Raw genomic sequence first — 13542 nt, 5'->3', positions numbered from 1 at the left:
AGAGCTAAACCAAAAATACCGTTATGGTATTTTTTTATTCTCCATACAGTTGGGTTGATGTTACCATAGCGATACTTTTAACTGCCAAGTACTGTGACTCACGCTCCAGGAGTATATCTAAAAAGCTCATGGCGTTAACTAAGGTACGGTGCTCTAGACAGAGCTAGTTTACAGGGGCGGCAGCCCTTGGTCGGGCAAAACTCGAGTCATTCTGGTGACGTAGAACCGGCTGCATGATTCCCATGGCGATTACTTTTTGTTGCTGCTGTTTCAAAAACAAAAAGCAAAAAAAAAGGGTGAAAAGTTGCTTAAAATATATTTATTAAGCATGGCGATACTAATTCGCATGATTTTTCTTAGAAACACTGAGTTTGTACTCGCAAAATACTTTTCAATTAATTTTTGAGCGGCAATATATTTTACTCTCCATTGAAAGAATTTTTAGGAATTTGCGATTTAAAAAAATTAAGTTTTTCTAATTTTGATTCGAAAAAAGTATAATATACAAGTTGCACATTTTTCTAAAAACAAAAATAATTATATAAATTGAGAAAAATTAAATTTACTGCAATTCAATTTATTGTTGTGCCTTTTTATAAATGTATTCGTTGTTAGAACACTTTTCTATTCACACTCCTCCCACAAACATTCTGTACACTTTGGTAGCTTCTTTGAAAAAAAGTTATTTTAATTTTGAATTTATTATACAATGCAAACTATACAACAACAGTATACCATTTAAATTTAAGTCCATGCAAGCAGCTTTAAAATAATTAAAATAAAGAAAAGGACTACAATATTTGAAAATGTGAATTTATGGTGTTGGTAAAGCGTTGATATGTGGCATGCAACTGCACTCATTTCTGCCGCATAATGCACTCGTTCGTCCTCTCGTGTCATGCAGCAAACAAAAAAAAAACTTAAACTAAAAATAAAAATGAAAAGTCTACTATTTTGCTAATCCAGACGTTGATCTCTTGCTGCTGACTGACTGCATTTGCTTGGTCCGCCCCACTGCAGCTGCACACTCAACGCTCTGTTATTTATCATTTTTACAATTACTATTAAATATTAGAATGTTTGTATGTAGTTAGTTGAAATGACTGTAAAATGATTTGCTTGACTGCCGACCACTCGAAAATACTCACATAAATACAAAATGCAAGATTTTCAAAAACCGTCTGAGAAAAAAAATATTTAAGTGAAAACACAACAACATCCATACAAATTTGCCGTGCAAGTCACAGTTTAAGTCATAAAAATCTAGTTTTAAAATTTTATAGATGAACATTTTTTTTATTTGCGTATTTTTAAGTTCTTTACACCGCGACTAAACCACAACAAAAAACTAATTAAGTCTAGAAACGAAAGAGATATATACATACAAACATACATACTTAGGAAAACAAAAAACAAAAAATTATGAAAAATATGATAAATATCTTGAAAGTATTCTAAGAAATGCTGGAACAAGCCAACACTGTGTGTGTGTGGGGAAACTAAACTTTATTTAAATGAAATCAAACAAGAAATAAAGAAAAACTCATAATGTTTATAACAACAATTTTAGCTGTTACATACAAAACCTATGAAATATGTACATGAATTGTAAAATGCCAAATGAACTAATGAATTATTGTGAAAAGAAATTGCAAAAGTGAAATAAAGAAAACGCTAAATCAGTTTTTGCTGTTAGAATTTTATCACCACAAATACATGCAAACAGTAGATAAACAAATATCATTTTGTATAAGGGAAATGAGCAGAAAATGCGAGGGATTGACTTCGAAATTTAAACTACATAACACATGGGCTGAAAAGTCCCGGGCCTAACAAAGAAAACACGTTTTTTTTTCGTTCAAACTAGCTTTGTTCATCAACGTGATTTTCATCAAGAGCAATCATTCCAGCGCCGATCTAACATTTCAATACCACTTTTGCAGAACGATTTATCCTTTGCCTCAAAACAGGCCTCAGTTTCAGCGCGAACCTCTCCATTCGTGCGTTGTCTTGATGAAGCAAATTTTTTTCTTCGCCACATGCGGACGTTTCTTTGCAATCTCGGCCTTCGAATGCTCGAGTAACGCTATATAACATTCATTGTTGATGGTATTTTCCTTCAAAAGACAGTCGGTGAATATCACACCACGCACATCCCAAAATACCGAGGCCATAACCTTTCCAGCCGACTGTTGTGCTTTCGGGCGCTTGGGACCAGGTTCACCAGTTGCTGTGACGACAGCTGACGATCATTTTGATTTCGGAGTGAAGTGATGGATCCATTGAACAGAGCTTTCTCATAGTGAAATGCTCATGCAATATAAAGCCAATACCTTCTTTTGACATCTTTGCGATGCCAGCTAACTCACGCAACTTCCCTTTTCGATTAGTCAAAACGATTTTGTGGATTTTTTGATGTTTTCTGGTGTTACCGTCTCATTTGGATGTCCACTGCGTTGTGCATCATCGGTGTCTCTACGACCCCGTTTGAAGTCAGCAAACCATCATTTTATTGTTGTATCTGATGGAGCGGAGTACCCATAACACTTCTCAAGCCGTTGCTTCGCTTGAACGGTATTTCCCATCAAGAAGGAGGGAAAAATTAAAACACGAAATTCTTTTTGTTCCACTGTTTTGAAAATAACAAAAGAAGCATCACTCTTCGCACAATAACTCACGAATTATTGAATAGAATGTCCTGAAATTTGGACAGGTGTCCTTTTAAGGTTAGTACTAACTGAAAAATAGGTGAATGCAATAAAACTATTGGGGATCTATGTGTTGGGCACGAGTCTTTTTAGCCCATGTGTTATTTTGAAATTTTTCCTTTTTTTTAATAATTTTCCAATATTTTGTGGCTTGCTCTAGTCCTGCTCCTTTCCTTTTTTTGCGTAAAATATGCACTTTTTATGGTGTTTTTAATATAATTTACTATTTTCTGCAAAATATTTTATAGTTGATGGGCTATTAGACACACTTTTTGGTTTTAATTAATTTGCCGAAAAGAGGTACATAACTTTAGAATTACTTGTTTGAATTAAAATCTTGATTGGAAAATAATAGTGGGTGGCGTTACCATCTACATGTGGGTTAGGTTGTAGTGGCTCTCTGAGGCCAACTGCACACTTAGGCTAGAGATGGAGGCTCGTTATGTAACCATAGTTTGACTTGAATCTCTCAGAGCCGCTAACAATTCTCATCAGTCCCTTCACTCCCCATTGGACTCCTTTTTTTAAAACCTTCGGTTGGGCACCCGTGTCTTGCCTTTTTTCGTCCTATTCGAGGATCCTTCTTAAAAGGTTATATCCATAAATCGATAAAAAATTTAATTTTAAGAAGCTACCTGGAAGCTCAAGTCGTTTGCTATAACATAAATATGTTAAATTCATGTCCAAAGTCGAAAAAAAAGTTTGGCTAGACAGACCTAGGCTATTAATGGAGGTTTAAGGTCAATATCCGTCACCTGATTTAGATTTGGCAAAAATGGAGTTCTGAGTACTGGGCATTAATAGAGAGACCGTATTTTCCTTCTCATCTTGCATAGTTAACAGTACATGACTGATATGAACTCTTTTCCGGGAGCACACACCTCGAGTTCGTTTTCGTTCGGCTTTCTTTCGAAGCCGAAGTCTTTGTATTCCAATATATTATAGGAATAATGACTCATCTGCCATATAATATAATTTTTTTCTCTGTATAACTCAGGCGCAAAGTTAGGCCGAGTCTGTTGGTTTGTGCGCCTCCTGGAGAGAGGTTAGAATTGGAAATGACAGAGACTGGAACCGGTTTTGCCACCAGAACCTCTCTTAATATAAATATATCTGTTGCTAGCGGATCAGTTCCCATAGGCTCCATAGGGGCTGATATTTCAGCTCGGAAAAGGCTGTAATAGATTGGGTATTCGAAAATAAAGGATTAAGCGTTGCGCTTCAATTTTTCTTGCTTGGAATTTTTGTGTCGAAATTGATAATGGTAACTACATGTTAGAGCGCGCATACTATTTGTGATCAGATAAAAAATATTTAATATTTAATAATGAAAAGAAAATTTAAAATTATAGAAAAATATTCAATATAAAAAAATATTTGATATGATAAAAAAATAGTTAAAATAATAAAAAAATATTCGCCAACTATTATCGAACCAATTAAATGCATTAGTAAACCTGAAAGTATTTTGTTTTAATACTAATTTTTGGTAGAATGGCCACATTATTTGCTTTAATTCCGTTTTGTAATATGTTTTTGTTTTTGTTTTTGAAACTTCTATCTCATATGGTTAGTAACAAATTTCTATGTCAAATATGACCGCAAGAATTCGGAATTTCCAAGTAAGTTTGCCATAAATACATAAATTCATAAGCACTTAAAATAATTGAAAGATCAAAATGTGTATTACATCATCATAGACATTTAACTAGAAAAAAAATAGTAATAAAAAAAATCCAAAATTAATAAAAAAAAATTATAGATGGCAAAAGTTTTTTAAAATGTTTTTGAAATTAGTAAAAAGGATTCCAAGGCGAATCAGTTGTTTTTATTCTTGAATTTGCAATGGCGGAAAGAAAATTTTTAATGGAATGAATCAGATACACTTTTTGAAAGCATTAATATTAGATTTGTGTTTTTTACTCATGAAACTTGAGTATTGGCAGTATTGAAGCATTAACTAATCAAAACATATGACATACAAGCAGATAACCATTACAAAGAAAAGTACGCATATTCAAAATCAAGTAACTGATCGTAAACTGAATATCATTTTGGGTAATATCTACAAACAACGATACGTTATAAAATAAATTTAATTGTGAAAAATAAAAATATTCAAAAATTTCATGAAAATGGGGTTTTCATTGTAAATTACTTTTTCTATTTTCAGTGTGTTGAGTTTTTCAATACCAATGTCACTAACTCATAACGCCCATATAGCACTAATTTGCCACCAAAAATGTGCACAAAATTAGCTGAGTGTGAAATACTTTCAAACCTCAAGTACATTAGAGACAAGTGCAATCGCATGCGATTCATCATTAGCAGCGCAAATGTTCGTTGAAAATATGAAATATTTCATCAGCCACCCTGACGCAATGGCAAGTATTTTTCAAGTGTTGGGACAAAAAAAAAACACAAAAATTTAAATATCGTCTACAATAATTTACAAAAAGAAACAAAAAAAAAAACAAGTAAATCATAGTTGCATACAGATTGCCGGCTTATGTCTCCGCCCTTTTGCAGTTGCACAAAAATAGCAATTCCGAAAAGGAGGCGCTCCAACGTCGCACACACGGACACACAGGCGCATGAAACGCCACTGCAGGGAGCGCTGAGACACGGTGAGGCGAGCCATTACGAATGCTGACGTAAAATCAAGGAAACAAATCTCATTTCGAAACGGCAATTTATTCATGACCTTTGTTGCACGCATCTCATAGCAATTACTGAGCAGTCGAGTAGGTACACAAACACAGCTACACAGGTGCCTTGTAAGAGCAGCGCAGCAGTTAAAAGTGCAAAAGAATCGTGTAAACTCACTTGGCTGTATGCGCATGTATGTGTGTATGTATGAGGCATACAAAGTGTACAACATGTAATAATCGTAAACTCCTATGCTCATGCGTGTGTGTGTGCACGTAAGATCGTATGCATTCATTTGGGTTTAATATTTCTCATTACTTTCTGTCATTTCAATGGTACGAATGTGCTAACGTGCACATGTGTGTTTGTACAACTCAAGATATTCATGTGTGAGGTGCACTTGTACGATTCTCCAAACTTTACGAACCCGCACGGTGCACTTGAATTGATAAATCGACTGCAATCGGCTTATCGCACTGTTACATCACACAAACAACACGACTGCAGTGAGGAGAACAGTGCGCTGAGACTGTACAGTGTGCATTTTATTAACAGGGGCTAAGTAAATGTTGTCAGTTTTTCATTTTTTTTGACGCCCTTCGGATTCTATTATGCAGTGCGTCTTGATGTTGTTCCATGAATAGTACCTACAGTTTTATGCCGCCTCCGACCGGTGGACTTTTTTCATGCCAGAAAAACAACCGGAAGGTTTGCCATTGCCTGCACAGGAGCGATGGCTATTAGAAAAGGCTCAATGAGTTTAAAATTCAGGCCCTACAGGGTAGTCAGGCCCTACAGAGGTAGTCACAAATAGACCAACCGGATTGAACCTGGATTGAAGAAAAATATGAGGTATTCAAGAGTGTATATGAATGTTTCGGCTCTTGAGGTTTTATTACAATTAATATCCAGATCAGTTTTCCCAACGCTAAAATCCTCTTGTAACAATACCTTATTGTACAGCGATAGGATAGAGAAGGTTCGAAGTTAACTACCTGTGGCGGTCATATTTTTTATGACATCTGTAAAACTGAATTAAAAGTCACTGTTGCCAAATCAACAAGGCAATGTGACTGTAAAACTGAATTAAAGGTCACTGTTGCCAAGTCAACAAGGCAAATTACCAAGAATTGAGTAGCAGTAGAAATGATGAAACTTTCTTATGCATCATTTTGTATGGTTACCTCTAGTGGAGGTGAAGTGCCGTGAGCGTCCTAACATTGCGGCAATTTTCCCTATAGAACTTTTTCTTAAGCCGGAGGTATATGCCAACAAGCCTCAATCGGCTGATGACCTCAAAGTCAAAGCGACTCAGATTATTTTTCAAATTCGGCCGGATGTTTGAAGCAGATTTATTGAACATTAAACCTCTCGGATTCGTGCCACCATGCTAAGCCACGGCGGTCATTTGAACCATGCCATATTTCTCACATGATGGATCTTTCAAATAAAACAATGAATTTCTTGAATACTTGCACAGTTTATTTTACTCCATTTCAACTCGACGCAATAGGAAACTCCTGTAGTAAAAATTCGCTAATCGTCCCACCCAAAGAAACTGCATATAGGAACTCTAAGCAGGTATTCAACCTTTTCATTCATTTCATGTCAAGTAAAGAAATTCACTGGATGTCAGTCCACTTGGTGCGATAAAAAACAAATTGTGTACCATTCATACCACGAAGGCAACAATATAGCAGAGGCGATGAATAACCCGAGTTCTTAGTCGCAGATGACGGAAGATAAAGTTTTGGACAAATTGTTAGTAAAATAGTAAGTTATCACTAGGCAAACATCTAACAATTTTCAATAGTTCAACATAAAAGTTGAAGCCAATTATTCAAAGCAAGAATTAAGTATTAATATTACACCAAGCAGGAAGGAAAGTTGTTACACTGTGCAATGAATTGTAAGCTGAATAGAATCATTGTTCGTCGTTTTTTTTCTATACGTAAAGTTATGGGTGCAATTCCTGGGTGCATACATACATACATACATTCATATGTATCATCAAAGTAACACAAACGTTTTTTATCTCTCTTCGGCAAAGCCATCGTTTATTGCACATGGGTGTACGAGTGTAATAAGAAATAACCGAAAAAGTTTAAAAAAAAATTTAATAATTTTAATATTTATTCAATGCCGAAAATTGGTATAGAGTTACTTATACGTGGAATAGATTCCGTTATTTTTAAGATTTTTATCATTAAAGATTTTTAAAATACATCGACTCTTCAAAAAAAAATTTTTTTTGGAAAACAATTTTATTTTTTTTATTTAAAATTTTTAGAAAAAAAAATATTTTTGTCATTTTTGAAAAACCGCCCCCTCTATTTTTTGCTTATTATTTTTAATATTAGCTGATTTCCTGAAAGTTTCACATTTTATTCGCATAACTTTTCGAGTTAATATATATTAAAATTCATGCAGCGAGCTTTATTATCGCTTAATACGTCCGCTAACTCGAAAATTTAAGGGAATCCAACCATGAAACTATGCAGGGAGTACTGAGTATAGTTAAGGGCAAAAACAAGAAAAAAATCGGGAAAATTTTCAAAAAATTACATCACATTTTTTTTCCAAGAGTTCTTAGAAAAAATATTAAATTATTTTGCAAAACAAAATTGTTTCAAAAATATAAAATTTTCAAGTATGTTTTGTCCTAAAACATTAAAAAAAAAATATAAAAATATTGAAAAGAACCCAAGCTATTTCAAAACTTCATATCAACATTTTCAACAATGAATAAATTTCAAAATGATTAAATTTCCTCAAAACTGTTTGTGTTTACTTTTTATTCAAGCGAAAAGTTAAGGAATCATACTATGAAACTATGCAGGGAATACTGAGTATAGATAATGACAAAAATAAGGAAAAAATTGGAAGTGGGCGTTTTTAAAAAAATTCTTAACAATAATATAATTTGTTCTTGAATTTGTTTCAAAAATGTAAACTTTTTTTTTGTGGAAAAAAATTTTACATTTTTGAAACAAATTCAAGAACAAATTATATTATTGTTAAGAATTTGTTTGTAAAATTTTTTTCCACAAAAAAAAAAATTTTTAAGATATATTTTATCGTGAAAAATTATAAAAACATTGAAAAGAACCGAAAATATTTTACTTTAAAAAACTTTCTACCAAAATTTTCAACATTGAATAAATTCCAAAATTAGTGAAATTTTTCAAAAATTTTTTTTACTTTGCCTATAAATAAAACAGTTTTCGGATAAATTTTCAACTATGTTTTAAAAACTTGCATCACTTGACATGGAATCGCTCACTTATCGGAACAAAGATCTACTCAGGGTCTTATTACGACTGGTACAAAAAAAGTACCTTGGTTTGTTTTACTGCAGTGCAGAACATTACTTACGTTTTACTTAGGAAAAATATTTTTTACTAAAAAATACTGTAACATGTTGACTGCCAATTATTAGTAGTTTGTTTACTTGCAGGTTGCAACCCATATTTGCATAGCTACGATTGAAAAAGTGAAATTTCTGCGCATTAAAAAATATAGGAAAATATTTTACAAGAAAAAAACAAATATTTATGTTGTTAAAGTTAAAAAAAAATACAGACATGATATAGCATACATAAATATACGTTTGTTTAAATGTTTTTTATTGCCTTATAATTACATACATATTTTTACACTTTTACATGAGTTTATACTATATATGTATCTATAATTTTGTTTCTACATAGCCATGAAAGAAGCTATCTATCTGGTGTATACAAAGGTTAAAAGTAGCTCAAAAAGGAATAAAAGTACACAAATGCTTAATCAGCTGTGCATTTACAAAGATACAAACCGACACATATGTAACTAAATGACTTTACATACATAAATCTAGCTCATGCTTTTACATCCATTTGTATGTGTGTGCATGTCTGCATACCCAAGTGAGCGATCAGATGTGCATACTTTGTACAAAAGCAAACCAGATTACCAGGCTGCCCATGTTGAAATACACACATACAAGTTTTGAATGCATACGAAGCGCACTTTCGAAAAGAGATTGACTTCATCCCCCAAGCAGTGACAGAAAAAGCAACATTGCGAAGCATAAAACAAAATCATGCAAAGTCCATTTTCTCTGCGTAGTAGTGAGAGCCTACGACGAAAGCACGTTTGAGTGCGTTTTGATGCGGCACCGACTTTGTGGTCTTTAATTTTCTCTCCGTTTATGCGCGTTGAAAGCAAACGAAACGCATGAAAACGTAAAAAATGTTAGTTGTTTTTGAAGCGTTGCTGTGTTAGAACATACAAAAGTTTGGTTGAGAACTCGACGAGTGCGTATTAATTTATAAAAATAGTAAGTATCAAAAAAGTAAATTTGTGATACAAAATTGTATTGTTACATAACATTTTAGATAATGGATGATTTCAAATTGATACGCGAAGTACATAAGCGTCCATTTTTTTATACAAAATGTCAAGCGGGCTATCGAAATTCCAAGCTTCGCAACAAGGGTTGGGCAGAGATCGGCACTATTTTAAAATCCTCTGGTAAAATATTCATAGCTCCTTATACTTCGTTAATTAAATCCATTAATTCGTACACGATTCAACATTCATAGGAGACGAATGCTGCTCACGCTGGCGTGTAATTAGAGATCGTTATGTCAAATTGATTGCCAAAAAGGCCGCAAATAAAAAACTGACCGATATTGAAAGTAATTGGGAGCTTTACCCACACCTGGGTTTTCTGAGAGCCCATATTCAATCCAGAACGTAATACTTAAATAAATAATTACATAACTGTTGAGAAAACATTGTTATAATTTATGAATTATTTTCTAGACATAAAACTCAGCTTAAAAAATCTGAGTCTAACGAAGAAAATGAAGATTCTCTCATGTCAATGCCTGACATGGATTACGAGAATACTTTACCCATTGAAATCGCCACAGTTGAATCTTTGCATCAAACGCCAGCACGCGTACTTGAAGCATCTACACAGCTTAGTGAAATACAAGAAGACCTCTCAACTTTTATGAAAAATGTAGAAGAACTTCTGAAACAACGCCGTACAACTCCAGCGGTAGCTAATAAAAATGAGGCTTTCTATCGAATGGTGGGCGCAAAGCTGGCTGAACTGCCGGAGGAAGAGCAAGAAGAGACGAAATTGTATATTATTTCACATGTATTCGAAAGGGTTAAAGTGTTTAAACAGCAAATGAAGTGTACGCAAAAAATCGGAAAAACATGAGGAAATCATGCAAGCATCCATAAATATGTAGATATATATAAGGTATAAGTAAATAGAGACTTTGCTTGAAAAAGTGGAAAATGAATTTATTTTTACCCATGTAGAGAGAGTTCAGAAATATTTCGCTACTTGTGTTGAAAGCCTTTTTGTTTGCTCTCTGCACACACTCCTTTGCTTCGGTGTGCAGAAAAGGGGCCCGTTGCGTTGTGTTCAATGTGCATTAAACAGCTGTTCAGCGCTCACAAACCGGCTCTAACCAGTAGCTTTTTATATCTATCGAGGCACATATATATGTAAGTATAAGCACAAAGGTGTATAAGGAGTAAATAAATTGACACTGCATTAAAACTCGTTCCATGGCACTTCGCCCTATGCGTGCGCACACGTCCACAGAGTGAACGAGAAGTACTTGCAGTGCTCAAAATTAATGTTGCTGCACATTGGTAAAGAGCGCAAATGCCTGATTCTGTTACTCTTTGTTCCTTTGATTGCCTACTCAGTGTAGAGAACATACGAGTACGAGTATACTTGCCTTATATTTTGCATTCGTGAGAACATACGAGTATACTTGCCTTTTATTCTGCATTCGGTGTGCTTTGCTCATATTCGATAAACATTTTTTTGTAAGTGCCACAATTATTATGAGTCTACTTTTTGCACATTGAGTGAAAGAAAATTGGCTGACGTGAGCATGAGTGAACAGCTGAAAGCAAATGAAGTCAATACAGATATATGTATGTAGATGTACGCACAAGCACAAGTATGCAGATGGGAACCTCCGCTATAAAAATACAATATTTATGAGTAGCTGTGAAAATTTTGTACACTTTTGGTTTAGTCGATATAAAGCACCGCAACAGTGTACAACGAAAATGGGAAAAGTAGGAAATGCTGAGTTGTTCAGCAATGAACAATTCAGTTGGGTGGAAAAATTTACGTAAAATTTTGCAGAACAGCTAAGAAAATTGCGTAAATTCTTATTGAAGTTCTACAGCGAACGAAATACGAACAAATTAATTAATAAAAGTCGATCGAAATTTTCTAAAAGTTATGGCGATAATTTGTTGATAACTTTACGAAATAGCTGTGATATTTTTTATTTTAAATATCTAACTTATACGGTTGGAAGAAATTTTCCTAAAATTTTCAATGATTTATGTCGCTAAGCACAAGTTGTGTCCTGTGGAAAGCCGATAGCGGAAGAGCTGAGCTGCGTATGGAAAATTGCACAGCAGCGCAGTAACGGAGTTGGTAATGGGGACAGTTAGGCAACAGCCAAGTCACAATGTTGGTAAGCATTAAGTGAATTTTAACTTCCGTGTGTGTGTGAGTGTAAGTTTAATCGATGCAAGGTATATTTTGTTGAAGTTAAAAAAAAGTTGGATAGGAAAGTAATGAAACAAATGAAATAAAAAAATAAAGTAACGTAAAATAAAATAAAATAAAACAAAATAAACACAAAAAAAAAAAAATAAAATAAAATAATGTAAAATAAAATAAAATGAAATAAAATAAAATCATTAAAGTAAAGATAAGGTAAGTAAAATGAACAAAAAATAAAATAAACCCAAATGAAATACAACAAAATAAAATAAAATAAACTTAAGTAAAAAAATAAACCAAAAATAAAATAAAACAAAAGAAAATATTAAAAAAAACGTGAAGTAAAATTAACTACAAAAATAAATTAAATTAAAGTAAAGTAAATAAAATATAAAGTAAAATAAAATACAAAGAAAACAAAGTAAAAAAAATAAATTTAATTAAAGCAAAAATAAGTTGAGCAAAATAAATTAAAGTAAAGATAAGGGAAGTAAAATTAAGTAAAATAATATAAGTTAAAGTAAGGTAAACTAAATAAAGTAAAAATATAAAACAAAATAAAATAAAATATTAAATATATTAAAGCTAAATGAAATGAAATTAAATTAATTGAAAAATAATAAATTAAAAATTGAATTCAAGTAAAATAAATTAAAATTGAATTAGATGAAATTAGGTTGGTTAAAAAGAGAACAAAAAAAAAAATTAATAGTCTAAAAAATTAAATGGAAGTAAAATAAATTATAATTTAATTAGATTAATTAAACTATTACATAAATTAAAATAAATTGAATTCAATTGCAATTAACTACATAAACTAATATACGATTGCAAGAAAGCATTTCTTTTAACTATAAACATTTTTTTCTACGTCCACCTAAACTTTATTTGCTCATAAAATGAATAAAAATTACGAAAAAAAAAATTATTTTTAATTTAAAAATATATTTAGCACAATCAACACATGATTTATTTTCATTTTTCTATTCGCAGGTCGCCTCACATTCACCAATATCGACACTCTGCTGGTAGTCACTCAGGTCCAACAGTGATATTCTAATAAAGTGATTGTGGTGACCTTTGGCCACTCAAATACACAAAACGCCCATTTGCTATAATTGCATTTTATTTTTAAAATATTTGTAAGCGTCGGGTTGACTGTGATATTTTATGTGTATTTATCGTAAATCTAAAAACCGGAAAATGGCGAAAATGGGTAGGTGTAGTATATTTCACATTACTTCGCACATTTTTGGCAGACTCCGTAAATTTAGATTTATGATAAATTGTGATAAGAAACTGTGATATATTTTGTGTTCATTTTTTTGTATAAAACTACAAAAGAAGAAAAAAAGAGAAAAATAAAGAAAATAGAAAAAAAAATTAAATAAAAGTACCTACACTAAAACCGAAATTCCGTGTTTTTTATTTACCTATGTATATGAGGAAATATTTAAGTAGATGCTTTAGAATTTAATAAAATGAATAAAATTTGCATATTTTAAGTATTTCATTTTACATTTTTATACTACCAAAAAACTTAAGAGGGTCATTACTTCAATAATTTCAGCTAGAGACTATCAACATGAAACATGAAACGGTGAGAAAATACCTTAATGCGCTCTCCATAAAATATGACTGAGT

At 32.5% G+C, this 13542-nt stretch overlaps 1 protein-coding gene and 1 long non-coding RNA gene across 2 annotated transcripts; both read left to right on the top strand.

Moving 5' to 3' along the window:
• The first annotated feature begins 9058 nt into the window (after positions 1-9058).
• On the top strand, positions 9059-10611 carry LOC129241713 (uncharacterized). Its single transcript, XM_054878192.1, has 4 exons — positions 9059-9678; positions 9737-9872; positions 9944-10097; positions 10167-10611. The coding sequence occupies exons 2-4, from the start codon at positions 9740-9742 to the stop codon at positions 10573-10575; spliced, it is 696 nt and encodes a 231-aa protein (XP_054734167.1). The 5' UTR covers positions 9059-9678; positions 9737-9739; the 3' UTR covers positions 10576-10611.
• Positions 10612-11284: 673 nt separating this feature from the next.
• LOC129241137 (uncharacterized) lies at positions 11285-13312 on the top strand. The gene is made up of 2 exons (XR_008582123.1): positions 11285-11866; positions 12892-13312. It is a non-coding gene; the product is annotated as an uncharacterized LOC129241137 (long non-coding RNA).
• Positions 13313-13542: the final 230 nt, after the last annotated feature.

Source organism: Anastrepha obliqua, chromosome 3, assembly GCF_027943255.1.
Source record: "Anastrepha obliqua isolate idAnaObli1 chromosome 3, idAnaObli1_1.0, whole genome shotgun sequence".
NCBI lineage: Eukaryota > Metazoa > Arthropoda > Insecta > Diptera > Tephritidae > Anastrepha > Anastrepha obliqua.
Note: the sequence above shows the minus strand (reverse complement) of the source record. Positions and strands in the feature narration are given on the sequence as shown.